Here is a 20,604-nt window from a genome sequence, read left to right as displayed (position 1 = left end):
GATTTTTATAGTCTCGATTGATGCCCCGAGATTAGCAATTTCACCGTCCTCGTCTTGGTTTGGAATAAAAAGAAGAAAAAAACAGACAGTGGTGAGGAGAGGCGGGTCTTTCTGTGAAACCAGTTGTTAATTGGCTAATGGCTTGTTAATCACAAGCAAATGAGCTTATTGTGGCAAATCCTCTTTTTGAAACATAGTATGACCTGGATTTACAAAATAGATGTAATATTTCATTCAGCATGAACCCAGAATGAGCAGAAAAATGTTTACAGAGGTCAAGTCAGAAAGCTATTTTCTTACAGTGAACTATAGTACGGGAAGGCTCTTTGAAATCACAACTATCGCCATGTGGTGGGCTTCAGGTAAAGTGCAGGTTGAAGGCGCTCACTTTTCCAACCGGAAGCTAGAACCGTGTTTTATACTGTTTTTGGGTATGTCTGCGTGTGCCTTATATGTTACTGGTAAAAACAGCTTTGAAAGAGAACTCGTTATTGCTAAGAACAATAGGCAGCCAGGAAAACTAGCTTGAAGTAACAGCATGCAGTTACGTCTAGCAAGTGAACTCAGGAATCAAAAAAAAGGTGGAGCGTTAGCTGCTAACGTTAGCAAACAATATCCTTTTCTCCATGTAATTAGTAGTCTGAGTAAAAGAAAGAGGCTTGATATGAATTGGAATATTGTAAACACTCAATAGTTTACAATGGTGTCTGTAAATATTACACTGCATGCACTGATAAGAAAAATCTGTGTGCTGTAACAAAAAACAGTTATAATTGTGATAAGAAATGCAAAAGCCGACTGTTTTTTTTTTACATATTATCTGAAAGCAAACACATTTTTTATGCACTGAGAAGAGGCGAACGTGTCAGTAATAAGCAACCTCACCGGCTAATAGGAGTAGATAGGTGGGTGCAAGGATGAAGGTGTGTTCTAATATGTCAGAAGCAGCTGTGTTGGTGTCTGATGAAATGTAGCACAACAAGACAATAGACACAAATTTCTAGGTTTAAGTACATTACTCGAGTTTATTGAATCTGTCATGTAAAATTTAGACACAGATGAGATCAGACCAGAGCACATAAAACTACAAGAAACAAAACGGTTACAGTGTCTGACTCCAGTCAGATGTTATAGTTATGGTTACCCTCTGATAATGCACCTCAGGCCTCACCACAGGCAACAGTTGTAAAACCAGCAATGTTATCGCATGCGAGTATAGCAAGACATCAGTTTAAAAGCAAACAATTGTCACCTTAAGCATACATAGTTTGGAATATACATATCATCGTTTGTCCCCAATTCTGTTGTGATGACCAGTAAAGAAAGCTGCTGCATTTAAAACCGTTTTAGTGAAGTTTGCCTGAAAGCTAACATTAAGGAAAAACAATTTCATGTTTCGTAAAGGACAGCAGTCTTTTTCATTTTTCTGGTGCTGGCAGAGCATCAGCTACAAGAGACCTGGGGCTGGCATCATGATGCAAATCGAACTCTGGGTTAGCCGGCTTTACTGAAACCAACATTTTACTGTTATTAAGGCTACTATGAAGCTGGTTTAAAGTCTTAAAGGCGCTTTTTAACTCCAGCTGTGAGCGCACTCGGAGCTGCCGATTTGAATCAGCATCGGAGTCGTAAATGTAGTGCAGCTCCAGTGATGCACTGATAAATTTGATCGTGAGGACGGAATAAAGTAAGATATCGAAAAGCAAAATAAAAACCACGTAAGCTGCACAAATATACTTATTATCAGGGATGCAAACATGGACTCCGTACAAAAGGTGAGGACATTGCCTGGTCAGAGAAAACCTGCTGGGGTGTTGATTTTAAAATGTAGTTAATGTAGTTTACATGCTAATAAACCAGTTCTGTCAGTTATTATGGGTTAAAACAACTCTGGCTAAAACATATAAAAAGAACAGATGCGGGAGCTGATTAGGGACGACCTGTTTTTCACACAACCCTTGAAGCTCTCTCTCGATTCTCTCAAAAAGATGCTGTTTCCTTCAAGCCATGTATGCTTACATTAAAACTTGTTTGCTGTTAAACCGGCGTGTCTGCACATTTACACGTGACACATTGTCGGGTATTGCTCGTGGGGTTATCTATGAGCATGTTTGGAGCTGTTGATTAACATCTATGACAGAGCGATTAGAGAAGTATGATATATAATGAAAGAGTAATTCCTGCAGGGGAAAAAAAGGTGCATTTTGCAAGTTGAAATTAAAAAATAGATAGACTTTTTTGTCTGGTTCCCTAATGATGAGGAAGGATGTTGTAATTATGTGGTGAAGCATTGCTGTCTAATGCACGGTGAGATCAGTGGAACTGAAATGCTTCATTTATATTTGAGGGAATAATTTAACAGCGTGAGGGTTTTTGTTCTAAAAGAAAACAGAAGGCTTTTACTGTACTTTTCGTTTCCAATTATCATCACAAAGACTCGCGTGTTAGTTTAAGCTGGAGCGATGAAGAAAGTGTGTAAAGACGCTGACATTTTGGAGCAAATAAAACGCTGCTATTTAGGTTTCCCACACGAGATCATGCACACATTCCTCAAGAGTTGTCTGCCATATTGGACGTGATACAATCATTGGTTGCTAAGGAAACATGTATCCCCCGGACTGACAAGTATAGGTTCCTGGAAGTTGGTGGCCCTGGCTAAGTCCAGACCCTGATGCAGGCCACAAGCCGAAACGCATTGGTCACCCAAAAAAGTTGTTCGCAAATACATTAAGTGTCGCTGAAGTCTTCATGTCATCTTTTCCATGCGCCTTGGAAGTAGGTGAAGTTGTCCCACTCTGGCTAAGTGAAATTGGTTGCAGAGAAGGTCCTACCAGGGGTTGGGAAACTCCAGGCCTCAATGGCCAGTGTTCTGCAGGTTTTAGATACATCCTTGATGCAACACTGCTGATTTAAATGGTTAAATTACCTTCTCAGCATGTCTCCAAGTTCTCTAGAGGCCTGGTGATGAACTTATCATTTGATTCAGGTGTGTTGACCCAGGATCATATCTAAAACCTCCAGGAGGCCTGGAGTTCCCCACCCTTGCCCTACAATGAAAAACTATTTTTTGATTGCTTTGGTTGCTAGCACTTTGCCACGGTTGTCTTTAATATTAGGAAAAATGCTGAGCAACCGCAGCAATGTACTAGCAACCACAACAGTCCTTGCCAAGTCCTTGCCAACATCTTGGGGAATACCTTTTTTCCTAACAACAGGTGGTTGCCAGGGGGTCATTGACCACTCTATAGGCCTGTGTGATTGGGACTTTATACTTTTTTTTGCCAACAACTTCCAGCAACCGCTCACAACCTGTTGGGAAATACTAATTTTTCACTCACAAATGGTGGTTGACAGATGGTTGCAGACTGGTCTCTAGTCCTGCGTGACTCGGGTCTTGTTCTCTTGATCCTACATCGTCACCATGATTGTCACACATGTAATATTTACATTGTCACACAAATGGCCCAAGGAGTTAACATCACATGGTTACTGGTCAGATGTCTTTTATTGGTTAGAAGCTCTGTTTTAAAAATTAAAATCCTGACAATGAGACAGTATTAGAAAGCAAAATTCAGGCTCAACTGATCTCTATAAACACGTTACACTTTAATACTTAAGGGATGAAAATGGAGAAAGAATAAGGAAGGTAAAAACCTGCCTTTACTACGAGGGTCTGGGGGAATTACTTCCCCAGAAGGAAAGTGTTACATTTCAAGGTATTACAACTGCGTTCGCAGAAAGCTAATCCTAGCCATCATTATTGTCTAACTGTGATGTATGATACACAATGAAACCGCAATACATGGAGATAAGGTGGTTATAGCAACAAAAGCATGAGGGCTGGGCTGGAGCCTATGCCACCTGTCACGGGGTGAAAGGCTGTCTTTTTATGTCAGCCTTGTGATAGATTGCGTTCATGCTCAAATTCACACCTACAGTTAATTTAGAGTTACCAGTTAACCAAACAAACCTGGCTTTGGGAGGAAGTTGGAGTATCTGAAGAGAAGTCACACTGGCATAGCAAGAGTGCCTGTCAGGAACTTTTTATACCAGCAGTAGGATGGCCAGATGTCCCACCTTATGTGGGACCGCACATAATTTTCATACCCTGTCCTTCGTCAGACAACGTCCCACATTTTGATTGGCTCTAGTTAAGTTTCAGTTTAAGTATTTACCAGCTGTGCTCCCACAAATGGTTGATTTTTGATATACTATGAGACTTTACACCCTAGACATGGCAGAAAGGGGTAAAATTAAACATGCTTATATCTGTTGTTTAAAAAGCTCCATGAGGAGAGAAGTTATGAAGGCTTATGTGCCAAAATATGTTAGAGTTTTAAGAGAACAAAGAGAAAATGCCAAGAATCAGATGACCCGAGATGAGATGAGCAAGAACTTGGCGACAGTGGAAATAAAAACCTCAGTTTAAGCCAGAAGAAAGCTCCGGCAGAAGCAGGCTCTGTTAAATTACTGACTAACCTTGATTTTAAAAGGAAATTAGAATAACACTTATATGATAGTATTGACAACTTATAATGTTATAACTAGTAATTAGCTGGTTTACAGTCCAGTGTAGGTGACTGTATTGCATCTTAATGTTTACTACCTTCCAAAAACCTATATGATTGTGTGAGTAAACAGGAACTTGAACAAACACTTTTTATGTGATAGCAGCACAGCAGACATAAATGTTTGACTTAAGTAGTACATCTTGTTGCATTTGCATATTATTTATACCCATAGATAGACACATAAATAGAAAAAATACCACCATTAACACTGTTAGTAAAGGCTCTTTTGTACCCCGCAGCACGGAAATCCAAGAAGTTGAAGCTGAAGGGAGTCAGCGAGGACCTGCAGGGCTCTAAGGATGGCCAAACTGCTACAGGTGGCGCTGGAGGCTACCTGTCCTCAGAGAAGGAGCTGAATGCCAGTGCTGCCAATGCCCTGGTGCCCCACAGGCCTGGGGTGGTCACACCTTTTCTGCCGCCCTCCATCTGCAGCGTGTTGGAGCTGATTGAGCCCGAAGAAGTGTACTCTGGCTATGACAACTCACAGCCTGACACCACTGACCACCTGCTATCCAGTCTCAACCGCCTGGCTGGAAAGCAGATGGTACGCATGGTGAAATGGGCCAAAGTACTTCCAGGTTAGTGACCATTAGTGCAAGAGGGCTGAAGCCTAAGTGCTGTTTAGGAATGTTTGCTAGAAATGTTTAGGAATGTTGGAAAAGAGTGGAAGCAGTCCTAAAGACATGTGTAAGAGAAGTAGGTTATATGTGCATGGCCTTATAGTTTACTGCTAACAAAAGAATTGATATTCAGTTTTATTTATGGCTGAATCAAAAAAAGTGGTAAGCTGGTAAAAATACCAGCCTAATAAATCAGAGGGGACTCTATATCGTAATTATGAAGAGGGGTTTTAATGAAGATAACACGCCAACATCTTCACTTTTGATCTTTTTCGGATAAAACACTGCCAGTTTTGTCAGAGCACCCAATTTTGATTTTAAATATTAGGTCAGGAAATAATTCTGCGGTGCTTCAACAAGATTAGAGATGAATCCTATTTTACCATTTAATAAAATCAAGATTAGGATTTCTTATAGAAGAAAAAAAAACAAAACTAATTTACATCAGTTTTGCCAGTTGTTATGTGAACAGCTTTCTCATTAATTTTTTCATATACACCAGATTACGGGAAGCTGAGAGAAAATAATGTTTGAGAAGGAATAAACACGTTCCCCTAAAATTCCAGTCAGTGGCAGACATAATGAAAGATGCCTCACAGGTAGCTCTTTGAGCCTGTTTAATTTGCTGTATTGCAAATATTTGATACCTCCACGGTGTCTGCTTGCCATATCCGGACATATAAATAGAAGCCAGACAGAAGGGTCAAAATGAGCACCTTCGACTTTCAGATATGCCCCCTGCCGGCATTCAGTTTACATTTGGATGTGGCAGAGTGACACGCAAGGCAACACGGGCCAGCAATGTCAGTAACAGCAATGTGCCCAGTCTCTTGTTATGTCAGTCATTAAGCACATATACTTTTCTGATGTTAACTTTAAAGCAGCCTGTAAAAACACACACACACACACACACACACACACACACACACACACACACACACACACACACAGATCAGATGTAACAGTTTAGAGAAGACCCTCATAACGTGATATAAACTGACTAAACGGTGTTGACAGCCAGGCATTTGACATACCTTTCCCACAAATGTTTTCATACAAATCATTGTTTTTGGCAGATTGACACGCATATAGACTGAAATAGTCCCTAAGCCCTGATAAGTCACTTGGGTGTCCTTAGTTGGCCTGTGTGTTTCGGATAAGGAGGGGTTCCTTGCCTGAGTTTGATTGAGAGTTTGGCAAGTTTCCTATTTGAGTCTATTTTTGGAGCTCCGTAGATGGCATGCCAATATCTGGAGGCCTTGTGGGATTTGCATGAAACAAGAATGGGTGAATACTTCCCAGTGGTTATCATGTCTAAATAAAAAACGGGCACAAAACTGCTCGCTGTAGCACAGATACACGCCGCTTAATGCATAGACATGAGTAAACACACGCACGCGCACACACACACGTGCCAGGCTAGATAAAGGCCTCTTTAAGTTGCTGCTTAAGTCCAAATGCGTTAACTCAGTGTTCCTTGCTGCATTTAAAACGTGACGTTGTCTCTGTCTGCTGTGCATGTGTTCATGTGCGCTAGGTTTCCGGAGCCTGCCCATTGAGGACCAAATCACCCTGATCCAGTACTCATGGATGTGTCTGTCCTCCTTTTGCCTCAGCTGGCGCTCCTACAAACACACCAATGGACAGATGCTCTACTTTGCCCCTGACCTCATCTTTAACGAGTAGGTCCACACTTCCATATCTGCAATGTAACGCACGCATGGCTCTCATGTTATTAGATCGTATTGGTCGTAACAGTTAGCAGGTAGCAGTACTGAGACTAAAGGCAGTGAGGAGATATGCCCTTTATCAACCATTTCAGTCATCTATTAAAGACATGAAAAAGCACAATTTGGTTTTTAGAGTAGTTAATTAGTCGATATAGTAATTGAGTGAACAGCCAGGCTTACACTATTAGTGGCTGGTTCTATTTTTAGCCACTCATGAAATGCTAATTTATGCATAAACATAAGGAAGTAAGCAGTGCATTTTGGGTCTGTGCTATTTTAAGCGTTTTATTAAGCCACCCAAAAGCTACTAAAAGGCCACAATGAGGTTTTGTGGTAATGACTTCCCTCTCAGGAAGTCAGGATGTACTTTAAACGAGGTCATAATCTCGCGCCAGATTTCTGGCACTTTACAAGAAAACACGTTTGTACTTTCTGATGGTCCTTTAATTGCATCAGGCACAGACCATCAAAGCCTGGCAAGAGCAGTCAATAGCCCAGTTGATCTGTGTTAATATGTTTGAGCAGGGGAGCAGGCAGAAAGGAAACGTATGCTATATATATGCTATATATATATATTTTCTGATTGGAGCTGCAGTGCGTGGCCATTGATGAATTGAATGTTGTAGAATTAATCAAAGGGGAGAACGGTAACTTCTCTAGGCAGCCTGCTGTAGAGGAGCATGTTCAGTCAGAGGCTGCTTTAAAAGCTCCCAACTAATAGCTTGTATAAGTCAATGTCACTGGGTCAGTTTGTCCCAAATAAATAAATACAGAGACACAAACAACCAAATAGGAGCACAAACTCTTTCGTGCAACACAGCTACAGTAAAAGCCCCTTTTTTTTGGGACCTGCATGTTGTATCACTGTGTGCTTAGCTCACATCCTGAGTTTCATTTACCGCCAAATGAGACACAGTAGGTTAGGAATTGTGTTTCCTACTTTGAAATCAGTTTTAGGGGGAAAATCTTACGCTGTGATAGAAACCGAATGGTTCATGTGACACATTCAGCTCTGAATAAGTCCTAACACAGAGAAAAGATGTTTAAAAAAAACGAATAGCACGAGTATAATGAATGATTATTAATCATTTATATATAAATATGCATATATATATATACATACATATATATACTTTGCAGTTGCTGTGTTGGTTTCTATACAGCAGCCTTTCCCTTTGACAGATGCGCCTGGTATTAAGCTTGACAGAGCAGAGGAGATGTAGACTGGCTGTTGGTGGTGGCCTGGATGTTGGTCACATGCTTGCTGCTCTATCAGGGCAGCCTGGATGTCACTGCCATCCCCGTTGATTCTTTCTGAGCGAAGGTGTGTGTGCGTGTTTGTTGTTGTTTTGAGGTCAAATATGGGTACACAGTTTGTCCATAACTTTTCGAGCTCCGGTCAGTCTTCAGGGCAGAGGACGGTGTCCACTTGTTTCTATAGCAACAAAGTGCTTATTGGCCTAGGGCATTAAAGCGTTTATTGAGCACCCTGTCCCCTCACTTAGCTGTCTGCAATTGAGTCTAAATACAGCAAGCATGGATGTTCATTTTACATTAAAAGCTATGTACATCTGTCAAATTTTGTCCATTATTATCAGTAAATTCCCGAGTCAGATCACATCACTTGCCCTAGATTCAAACATTATAATTATAGAGTGCAAACAGTTGCTTTTACTTTGTAAAAATGTGGAAACTGCATGCATCATAGATTTATAAAAATTATTCTGCTTATAGCTGTTAATGTATGAGGTGGCTGTGGCTCGGGAGGTAGAGCATAGAAGGTTGGTGGTTCAGTACCTGGTTGCTCCAGTCTGCATGATAAAGTGTCTTTGGGCAAAATGCTGAGTTACCCGTGTTTCTCCTGATCTGTTCTTCAGAGTGTGAATGTTCGATATAAAGCACTTAGATAAAATTTAAAAAGTGCTTGTGTGAATGGATAACTGTGGCATGTCGCATAAAGCACATCTCAGATAGAGTAAAACAGTGCTTTATAATCCATCCATTACCATATTATATTTTTGGTTTCCTTTCTATTTATCTAACTTACTACTTTCATTTGAATTTAAATTTTGAACACGGGCGAACAGTTTAACTGCTCAAAAACATACCTAAAGTCAAACAGCTGATCTAAACTTCTCTTTATTCTTTGTTATCAAGTGTTCACGACTCATTGTGCATCCTTAGTGTGTAAAACTGTAGCCAGTGGTACAGCGTTATTTAAACTGTGCCACTGATCCCGTGGCTGCTCAGCTGTCAATCAAACACATATAAGCGTCCTCCCAATGAGCCCTTGTGATGCATCTGCAAAGACCCTTTTGTGAACTTTTAAATTATATTAACAAAGTTTTTGAGGAATTATGTTGACATTGATATTTGAGAGTTTGAAAAAAGAGAACACTAATTGTGATTTCATTTCAATTCTAAATGATTTCTTTGGGAGCTTTTTGGGAGCTTCTCGCAGCTGAAGGAGACTCTGAACTCTCCTTTCTCCTCAGTCTTGTGCTTCTTCCTTTTTTGCCTTAGAAACAGAGAAAGAGAAGAAGACAGACACACAGAGATACAGAGAAATTGGAAAGCGAGAGGGAAGGAGAGAGATTGCTGCTGTCTTCTTTTTTCTCCTCCTTCTTCTTCTTCTTCTGCTTCTTCCTTCCCCAACACCAGGCGCTCATTTTGGGCAGTGATTCAGCAAAATTGATTTCAGGAAGGGAGTGAGCGAGCGCGAGAGAGAGAGAGGTAGCGATAGAGAAAACGTGTGGAGACTTTAGAAACTCCAGCCCAAAGTTGTATCAAATGATATTACACCGCACTTTGCGAAACTGCTCACATACACGGCACTGCACAGCGGGGAAGCGGGCGTGCTCAGACGTCACAGTTTATCAGTTACTTAGCGAAGCCGACAGCTGCACAGTAAATACTGTAAAGGCGTTGCGTGTCTTTTTTTTTGTGCTTTAATGGGAATATTATGCACCCATTTCCAATCGGCTGCTCCCGGTCCCCCCTACATAATATTACATGTAGTTGTTATCAGAATAAGTCTCCGCCCGCGCTGCCTGTGTAATGATGTGGTGTCACTGCATTGTGGTTAAAAGTCCAACCTCTTTCAAGTCAAGGCGCACCACTTGCATTTAATTACTGTAGTCCTGATGCGGTGGTGATTTATAGCAGAGTGAAGTGGCATCCAAAGCCAGAGAATCTGTGGCATCTGCAGAGAGTGTTTCTGATTGGCTTGTGCTTTATCTCTTCTAGTGTTTCTTGCTTTCCTGTTTTTTTGTCCCGTTTCTTTGTGTGTGTGTGTGTGTGTGTGTGTGTGTGTGTGTGTGTGTGTGTGTGTGTGTGTGTGTGTGAGTGTGAGAGAGAGAGTTGTGTAACATACCCAAGATGATTTTAGCGATAAAATGTGTGTGAAAGAGAAGGGGAGTGAGACAAATCAACGCAACTGGTGTATTTTTGACACTCTGGTGCACAGGCACTGATGCTGATTGGTAAGCATGCACATGCGTACTTAACATATGTTTATGTGTGCTATTTCTGCCAACATGGATGTGTTTGGAATTACACACAATTTTTCAAATGTGTTTTTTTTTTTATGGGGATTGGGGTTAGATACGGGGTCTGCTGTAGTCTGCCGCAGCTTTGGAAAACTGGTGCATCTGTGCTGTGAGACCGTACGCAGCACTCTGCAATCTGCAATCTGGGGGGATTTGGTATTCTGGTCTTAGCCCAGACTGGAAGGATCCTCCTCTGCACTGTGTGGAAACACTGTTTCACTGGACTGAACTAGTTTTGGTAGGAACAGAGCGAGGAAGCCTGTTAGTGAGTTAGTATCGACAAAAATAAATAAATAAATAAATAGAAAATAACCAGTGAATGAACTGAGAATAAATGTGAGCCTGTACTGGGGAAAGGAGTGTAACAGAACACCGACACAGTTGCTAGTTATTAATTTCTTTTTTTTTCTGCCTGTCTCTCTTCAGGGAGCGCATGCAGCAGTCGGCCATGTACGACCTGTGTCTGGGCATGAGGCAGGTGAGCCAGGAGTTTGTGCGACTGCAGCTAACCTACGACGAGTTCCTCTCCATGAAGGTCCTCCTGCTTCTCAGCACAGGTAAGCAGTGGACTGGAAACCTGCACGGCTCTTATTTATTCTCCACTTACACACCTGGCTATCATAGACTCCACACTAATAATCGAGCCATCTGTTCAGAACCACTTCGGACCTTCCTAGTACCTCGCAACACCTGCCACATTTCATGTGCTTGACTCAGCATTCAAACCGTAGGGTCCCGGCTTCCAACATTTCCGCTGATGCCAAAAGTGCCCAGATGAGATGAATCCGATGTTTTGTGAACCCGGCAATGCTGACGGGCATCTAACACTTTCTTTGTACTGCACTGTTTCGTTGGTGCTTTCAACAGCGTTATATAATACAGATGGACAAATCCCAAATCTCTTTGTTTTCATTTTATGTTGTGACCTAAAAAAACCTCCCTCATATTTAAGGATAGTGAGTGTAGCTTTAGCAGAATCAGACTAAGAACAGTCAGCGTATGTCATTGTTGCGATATAAATCCCCCCTCGCTAACTTTAGGATCACAATTAAAGGTGTCATGATGTGGATTGCTACAGCCTGAGTCAAACTGCTTCTTCTTAACCAAAAAGGTTGCCATCTCACAAAGGAAACGTGGCGATGAGGTGTTGTCTGTTCAGTTTCACCACACACCTTCGAGACACCGTTGGCAGTATCTGCCTTCCTGGCGCCCACGGTTCAATTCTTAGTAATTCTTCAACAGAGACAAAGAGTGTGAAAAATAGACTTGGTGTTGCAGGCACCTGTGGCAAAATGCAATGTATGCAAAATGAAAGAGAGATGGTGTCATTTCTCGGTTGTGCTCTGGTTTATTTTCCGTTGCTGCTTTTTTTGTTGTTGTTTTTTTGCCAAGGATTAACACTCGTGCCGCTCAGTACTGAGGGTCTCACTGTGATACCACCTCACACACACCACCACTACAGCCTCACAGAGAAGATACGTTGGACCAAGTTGCTCAACTGGAAACCAAAAGTAGCCTCTGTTTTTTCTTTCCACTATGACAACAGAGTGAGTGGCTGTGGTCAAGTCAATGGTAGCAGTCTATCAAAACGTTACTGTCCACACACACACACACACACACACACACACACACACACACACACACACACACACACTAGAATTAATGAAAAGGTAAACACAAAGCTTTAAATCACACCAGAGACCTGATGCAGTCTTGCATTTGTCTGTGTAGGGTGTCGATAGATGTGCCACATTCAGAAGGGCACAGAAAGGCTGTAGTGAGCAATCTCATGTTTCCATATAAAAAACTTGGCGGGTTTTTATTTTTATTTTTACTGGACAAATTTATTTATTTAAATGAAAACTTTTTCAAAAACTTTCAATTAAGTACATCTACTAAAATACTTAGAAATCCTGATAAAGTTGTACATTTTATATTCATATTTTCAGTGCTTGGGTTTTTTCTGAAATACAAGGAAGCTTTGGTGCCTGTAATGACTTCTCTCTTTACACAGCAGGGACACAGCAAATGTCAATAGCGCAAAGAAAGTGTAGCCCACATTTCTTCAGGTTGTACCGAATAATTTTGATCTAGCGGGAATGCTAATATTACTAAACTGTATTTCTATAGCACCTTTTAAAACTGGAGTTAGGTGGCTGGCAGAAGTTACAAAAATTAGAAACAACAAAATGAGAACATTTACACTAGATAGACCATAATGTGTTATACAAAAGCAGGCTATGACGCGAGACAAAGTTTGATTTTTGAAACTGAAGGGCTGATTGAGCACTTTGAATGCTTTAAGTAGAGCCTTTAAGTCTTATCGACTTATTGTCTTAACATTTTTAAGTTATATCGATACAGATATGTGTTGTTTTTAAATCGCTAAGCATAAACAGATTTCCCAGTTATTTATGAGTCCTTGCTAAGATAATGTGAGAGTTCAGTTTAAAAATAATCTTGTTTTATTGCCACAACAAGACGTGGATGACCGTTTTATGCCCGTCCCGACTCTGCCCAGACCAGCTGATTGTTGGGTTTGTTGAAAACATTTGTTGCCAACAGGGAAGTTGCAGGGTGCAAATTATGCAACATCAACCCTCATAACATGGTTCAACTTTGTTTCTCCCATCTCTTTATCTAGCACAACACAAACGATATATATATATATATATATATATATATATATATATATATATATATATATAAATATATATATATATATATATATATATATAAAACCAGACATCTGTGAGCATGAGCAACAACTCTAGTTTTGTTTGTGTTTCACTTCTAATTGCTGTTGCTATATTTGTGTCACGATTGTGTACACATTCTTTATAGCATGACATATATGAAGATATGTTTAACATGTTTTAAACGTGTCTTTCCGTTGCCTTGACTTGACTCTTTTTTCTTTAACTTATTTAATTTTTTAGATATGCACATAGCTAATATCAGTTGAGCTCGAGCTTTAAGCCCTGAGTGTGGAAACTGTGACAGCTCCTGATTCTCTGATCTGACAGCCTGGGTGCAGAATAAGAGGTTAAGAGTTCTGAAATATAAAGCAGAAAGATATTATGCAGCGATTTCCAAGAAATCGATATGTCCTTAAATTAGATTCTGTCACAATTGGGTAGCTGATTTAGTTCTGGAGTACTCTGTTTATGAGTGTTTATGAGTGGCCTTGCTGCCGTGCTTTGCACCAACTGTAAACTGGCAGCTGCAGCATCATTTTAAGCATCTATACTCTATTTAATATACTTATATACTTAGTTAAGCGAGTAGTGAATACTTTGAATTTCATTAAAGTGTTTTTTTTAAGTATTGAATGGAAGGGAAGGGAAGTCTACAAGTATTTTAAACATGCACTGTACTGCGATGTAGCAGAGGAAGGCCGATTTTGGCTCTATAGCTCAGCGACATATGGAAGAACAAATGTGAAAGCGTTTCTCTGAATATGAACTCTGAAAGAAGGAGAGCTCTAACTGGACTTTAACAATGTGGATGTCAGAAGAGAAGAAGGAGCAAGGCGATGCGGAGAGAATGAGAAACCAAAGACGGGAAAGTTCGATTTAAAGAGTGAAAACACTCTTTGGAGTTGACGGAGCAAGGGTTGGTGAGAAAGAGACAGGTGCACAGCTATGGGGAGAAAGAAAGCGAAGACAAAGGGAGTGGTGGGATGGCGGAGCTAGTCCTTCTGTTGCCGCGGCCTCCCTCTCCCTCTCCTCACTGGTCCTCTGGAGGTTTTCCAGAGAGCCCTGCTGTACTTAATAAAGGCCAGTCAAGCACCAGGCATTGCTCCAAGACCTGCTATTTTTCTCCACTTCCTTGAAACCCGGGCTAGAATTTTGAAAGCGAGGGTGTGGATAAAAGAAAGTGGGATGCAGAATCAAAACAGGGAATTTAAGATGCTTCACAGTTAGCTTAGTCTGCTGCAGTTATTGGATTTAGTCAAAATATAACATTCAAAAATGAGGGAAGGGGAGGGAAGAAAATAATCATTCAATGCTTCGTCTTTCATGTCTGTACTGTACGGAGGTTTGGCAGAGCACTTGTGGGTAATTTCAAAAAAAGGAGCAGTCTATTGCAGGATTTTCTGAGGCGCTGTAGGAGGCTCACTTAGTTACCATCATTCAGATATAATACTCGGGCCTTGTGGAAGGAGTAGCGGGAGAAATGTTTACAGAGGAGGTGTCAGAACTTGTCAGCTGAGCAAGTACTACATAGTCACCGAGTTTGCGAGTGCCTTTAGGCTGCTTTGCAAAAGGGAATGTGTGCGCTGCATGGAGAGAGAATAAACGAGTGAAACAGACATGCGAAAAGGGATAAAGGGAAAAGAGACAAGGGCTGTTATTCCTCTGTGACCTTGGCTAAGGTTTCAGTCAGCCCGCGGTGTCTCATGACCCTGTTTGGATTCAGTACAGTAGCAGCGGCCTGCTTGAACCGGTTATGCTCCTCACCTCTACAAAGATGTAGATAAAGTTGATGATCTCAGTCATTTGTTTCCTTTCCAAACCGTCATCTTGCTTCTCTCCAAAATGGCTCCGGAGCCTCATTCCAGATGGGACAAGTGTGTGTGTGTGTGTGTGTGTGTGTGTGTGTGTGTGTGTGTGTGTGTGTGTGTGTGTGTGTGTGTGTGTGTGTGCGGAGCTGAAGTGGTTACAATCTCAAATACTGTGTTCCTTTTATTGCAGCTGGTTATTTTTCTGTTGCATAATCTTTTAATAAATATTTATTGTCATTCAGCACTTTCACCTGCTTTATATTGCAGTCATAATCAGGACTAGCTGCAAACTTGGTTACTATCAGGAAGTAAATCAAAACTAAGAGCCACCCTGTCAGTTAGGCATGTAGCTACCGAGAGCAGGAAGCTGCACGTAGTTTGGCGAAACGCATGCTAAGAGCATCTTCTCTCGGCATTAGATATGCGCTGCTTCCTTTGAAACACATTAAGAAAAAGAGCTGTTCGGTGGTTGCGGTGCACACGGTGCAGCGTCTTAACTCCCAAAAAAGAAATGCAGCCCAGTTGAAGGTGCTCTCGACCTGCAGCAAAAATCAATTTGACATCATTTATAGTGGTATAAATGCCCTATTTCAGGGCCGGTCATGGTGCCGCCCCTGAATGCCAGGTCAGTTTCTAATCAGGGTGTATGTGGGTCAGTGGGAGAAAAACAAAAGGTCCAAATGCGACCAAGGGTTTTAGCACATTCTCATCATGTCAGCCATGAAATCAGCACAGAAATCACAGCACCAGGGTACAATCTGTTTTCTGGAGGTGATTGTACCTAAAAGTATGATGAAAAGAATTACATAGAAAGAGACAAGAAGGAGCACACACACACACCAAAATACATACTCTCAAAGATCTGTTTTAAAAAACCTGCAATTTTGACTGACAAGATGCCGGCTTTGCCTGTGGCTGTTCACTCTGCAGAATTCAAACAAGCCCTATCAGCTGATCGTTGTTGCTAAAGTTCATATAAGATGCTTGGAGCTTGAGGCCAGCAACGTGTTCCTATTGAACATGTTTCAGTAGGTAATTAGGTAATTATTAACTAGCAACAGGTCATTAACAAGATTTGGTAGGAAAAAAAGAGCCGTTCTGAGAGGCTGACAGTGTTTCAGATAATGAGGGGTTCACCAGTGTGTAAAGACTGTGTGGTCATGTAGTTAAAAAATACAATTTTTCAAAATAAAAATTGTAAAGAATTTGGGGGGGATGTCATTTACAGTGCATAATATTGTAAAACGATTAAAAGAAACTGAATAAATCTCTATATGCAAGTGACAAAGATGACAACCGGTATTAAATGGCCATGATCTCTGAGCCCTTAGTCACCAGTGTATTAGAAACACATAATTCTGTAGCAGAAATCACTGTATGACCTAAGCAACATATTTTTGTCTGTGCATTCACAAAACCCATCATGTAAAAGAAAACACACACACATGTATATTTATATAAAGATCCAGAAACACTTCATTTCTGGTCCTGAGCTAAATTAAGAAGGACTGAAGTGAAACAGAAAACTGTCATTTGGTTTGATATAAAAAATTGTTTAATTCTTTGTGAAAATAACAGATGCTGCATCCTCCAGGCTAAACAGGAGATGAACCATCTGGTTTATGAATGACTGTGTAGTTCAAAAGCCAGTGATGGTGGAACAGAGTTAATTATTGCCCTTACCATGTGTAACTTGCACATCTGCGAAGGCACCATTAATACTGACATATTTTAGAAATATCAAAATCAACGTGTCATTTTCAAAACACACTCGACCTTCCAGCAGCTTTTATGTTGTATTCATTTGAGGCCTTACTGTGTTGTAAAGCATCATTTTTTGATTTTGGCTTTAGGAAAACTAAAGATGTTGCCTCAAAGAGCACACCTGATTTTTAAGCTTTGAGAGGTGAGATGTGTCTTTGTATGGCAGCAGCAGAATGTTATTTAAGAGGTTTAGCAGGCATGCATACAGTCATGTGAATAAGAAAAAAATAAGCAGAACAGCTTAGGTTTCCAAGGTTGCATCCAAACAAACCACAAGGTTTCTCAAACGGTGTCATTTGGACAGACAAGACTAAAGTAGAGATGTTTGGCCAACGTCCACTGTGCAACATTTGGTGAAACCATCAGCACAAACACCTCATGCCAACTGTCAAGCACGGTAGTGGAGGAGTGATGATTTGGGCTTGTTTTGGATCCATAGGTCCCGAGCACCTTATAGTTGTTCTCCTGTAGTATAAGTATTCTAGAGTCAAATATGAGGCCATCTGTCCAACAGCTATAGGTTGGCCTAGACTGGGTCATGCAGCAGATCAAGGTGTCCAAGTCCGGACCTCAACCCTGATAACAGTCCTGTGGTGGGACTTCAAGTTATTGCTGCTTAAGATGCTTCTACAAATTGTTGAGTCATGGGTTGTACTCAGTATTGCGCACACCGCTTTTGTAGTTTTTGCTTACTTGTGTTAAATAAGTAATGGCACAGTGAAATATGTTGTGTTGTTTTTGTTCATCTCAGATTGTATTCAAATCATTTTAGCTGGGAAGGCCTTGAGGCAACTGCTGTTGTGATTTGGTGCTATATAAATCAAATTGAATTGAACTGAATAGCTCGTTTTCTAAAACCCCAGGATGTACTGCTTTTTTTTTATGTATCCATGACATGATCCTTTGCACAGGTGGGAAGACGGAGTGAGACAAAATGATACTGTAGATGTTTAAATGGATCTTCGTGGTGTAATTACTGTGGGGTTTTTTTTTTTTCATTATTATCTAGATTTCTAATAGACCAGTTTTTAACTCTAAGTGCCACAATCCAAGTCATTATTATGAGAATGAAAGGTTGACGTTATTTAATAGCTCCGGGCGCCGAACGTTGCGCTTAATAAATTAGGTTTGGCTAACAAAATTATTAGACCCTTTAAATTACATAAGCACCATTGTTTCCTTTTCTGCTCTCACTGTTTCTGAGATAACTTTGAATCAATGCCTTTCACTATATCTGTCATCCTTCATGAACCAGCTGCTACACATGGAAACTAATTACTACTTGAAATGGTGAAAGTGGTTGTAATGAGTTGCTAAATAGGCTCAGGTCAACAGCACAGGAAAAATGTGCAAAAACAGGCTACTGTGTGGGTTTCAGAGCATAATTCACTAAGCACCTCTAATTACCCTTAACACAGTTGCACATTAAAGGAACATACCGCGGGATGTGCATGGCTTAGCCCATTACCTGCAAATCATATTTAACACGCATGTTCCAGACATTTTTAAAATGCGTCAAATGTTTCAGCACGACAGGAAAATCAATTCAGAAACATGCGAGACAGGAAAACAGTCACAGTTAATTAGTAATGTGCTTTGTTTTGAGCGGAGTTACTATGAATGGTTAAAAACAAAAAAACAACTTCCCTTTTGGTGTTTTCAAGAATTCTCAAACAGCTAAGAATGAATGCTGTAAAAACCACAACCCGACCAACATTGGATTGGTTTTTTTGCGGGGGGGGGGGACAAAATGAGTTGCATGTGAAAGACGGATGTTGTCGTGTCAACCGCTGATTACTAAAGCTGTTTTTACAACCTCAAGATGAGCTTTTTTTTTCTATCACCATCGTAGCTTTTGAGAAACCACCCATCACACGGGGGTGGATCTGACTGTGAAACTGCATGCTCAATGGCTGATGACTCGTCATTCACACGGTGAAGAGTACCTTACTTTATCCTCCTTTTTCACTCTACTGGCTATCATCATTTACAAAGTGATCTCCATGTTTTACTCAGTAACACTTAAAACTAGTGATTGATGTCAGCACAAAAGTGCTTACTGAGGTCACGGTGACTGGGAGCGGAGGAGCGGGGAATCTCTTTGCAGCTAGTGGAGTTGCCCCCTACTGGTCATTAAGAAGAATGCAGGTTTAGAAACTTTCACGTTGGCTAACAGCATGTGATTGACAAGTCAGCAGCCAATGAGCTGGAGGTTTCACAGTCACATCCACCCCTCCTCATCACATATGTTTTTTGAAGCTAAAATGGCAATAGTGAAAACGCTAACCTCAAATTGAGTCTTCACAAACCACCGGATGGTTCATGGTAGCTATGTCCATCTTTATGCCTGTTTCCATCTTTTATATACAGTTTGTTGGCCATTACTGATTACAGTAGCAGCAGTATTGTAAACAGTGGAGTTGGAGCCACAATTACAAGATGAGCCCATTTTAAATTACTTCAGGCATCTATTTGTAATACTTGTGTTTTCTAAAAAAAAATAAAACTCTATGTGTGAGTTGTCTTATGTTTATGAGTGAAAATGTGGATAACTACGTTTTTCTAATGTGGGATTGACTTTTACTATTTAAAAGACCCCTGTTTTTGACTACTTTTATAACGAATACAGAAGTAATATAAAGAAAACCAACACTGTCACCCAACAGTCCTGATCATTACTTTAACACATTGCCCTCACTGTTTTAAAATACAACCACAGATGACAAATTGAACATTAACTTGCTCTTCAGATTGCTGTTTTTTAAAACCAACCCTACAGCCCACTGAATATTTATTGTGATAACACCATTAATTATCTGAAAAGCATTCAGCAGCTCTCAGCGTAGCCCAGATAGAGCACAATAGAGACACATTAGGCGAATATTTCTTCCTGTATATGTCTAATGGAATCGCAGGCTTGGCTGTTCAGTACAAAGTCCCCTGCAGTCATGTCAAAACGGCTAACAGGTTTAAGTAGAGAAGTCTGCACTGTTTAGTCCTCATTGCTAGTATTGGGTCATTAAAATTTAAATCGTTTCAAATAATTGTTGTACAGTCATTGCATCCATATCAATGACGTAATGATTTGTCTGATTCCCAGTTCCCAAAGAGGGTCTGAAGAACCAGGCGGCGTTCGAGGAGATGAGGGTTAATTACATTAAAGAGCTCCGGCGTTCGGTGGGAAAAGCAACCAACAACTCCGGCCAAACCTGGCAGCGCTTCTTCCAGCTCACCAAGCTGCTGGACGCCATGCATGATGTAAGTACCCTTGACCCCCCCTCCCCCCCTTTGCCAGTTGCATACAGTACTGCCTTCCCTTGGCAGTCTAGTTATGCACTTTAGGGCTCTGATACAACTGGAAATGTTCTCAGTGAAATGGCAAAATAGTGGATTTGGATAATGTGTTTACTTAGCAGTTCAATGGTGCCGTGGCTTGGAATAAGGATTATTACATCCCATTTTCTCCCTGAGGGAAGGTTATTTTGGAAAAGGCAGTGATGAGGCTCGTATTGGTGAATGGAACAAAAGGGGATCGATATCAGCTTGCAGTTTATTGAAGTTCACACTGGTCACCATAGCAAATGTGCAAAATGAGGTTTTTTTTGTTTTTTTTAAATGCATGTGTCAACAAGTGCGTGGGAGAATGACAGTGTAGGCACAGCCTCTGGAGGTGAGCGTTAGCAAGAGAGAGCAGGCATAGAGATTCAACGACCCTAATGACTGAGTGAATGGGGTTAGTGCTGGGCAGATGACCCTTCTTTTAAAGAAGGGCTGCCCAGACAAAAATCAGTGGTGCCCCCAAGTGGTAAAGACAATCAGTGAAATTCAGTTGCAGTTTACACACAGTTAAAAAATATACATGTA

The 20,604-nt window shown here is 40.8% G+C and overlaps 1 protein-coding gene across 4 annotated transcripts in view; it reads left to right on the top strand.

Moving 5' to 3' along the window:
• nr3c2 (nuclear receptor subfamily 3, group C, member 2) overlaps window positions 1-20,604 on the top strand; it is a 147,241-nt gene that overhangs the window by 124,033 nt on the left and 2,604 nt on the right. For all 4 annotated transcript variants that reach the window (XM_082537109.1, XM_082537108.1, XM_082537107.1 and 1 more), the window contains 4 exons: window positions 4,811-5,149; window positions 6,729-6,873; window positions 10,896-11,026; window positions 19,841-19,998. In XM_082537109.1, the coding sequence (XP_082393235.1) occupies window positions 4,811-5,149; window positions 6,729-6,873; window positions 10,896-11,026; window positions 19,841-19,998 (773 nt within the window). The remainder of the gene's footprint in view (window positions 1-4,810; window positions 5,150-6,728; window positions 6,874-10,895; window positions 11,027-19,840; window positions 19,999-20,604) is intronic.

The sequence above is a fragment of the Aulonocara stuartgranti genome (genome assembly GCF_965226115.1).
Source record: "Aulonocara stuartgranti genome assembly, chromosome: 6".
In the NCBI taxonomy this organism is placed as follows: Eukaryota; Metazoa; Chordata; class Actinopteri; order Cichliformes; family Cichlidae; genus Aulonocara; species Aulonocara stuartgranti.
Note: the sequence above shows the minus strand (reverse complement) of the source record. Positions and strands in the feature narration are given on the sequence as shown.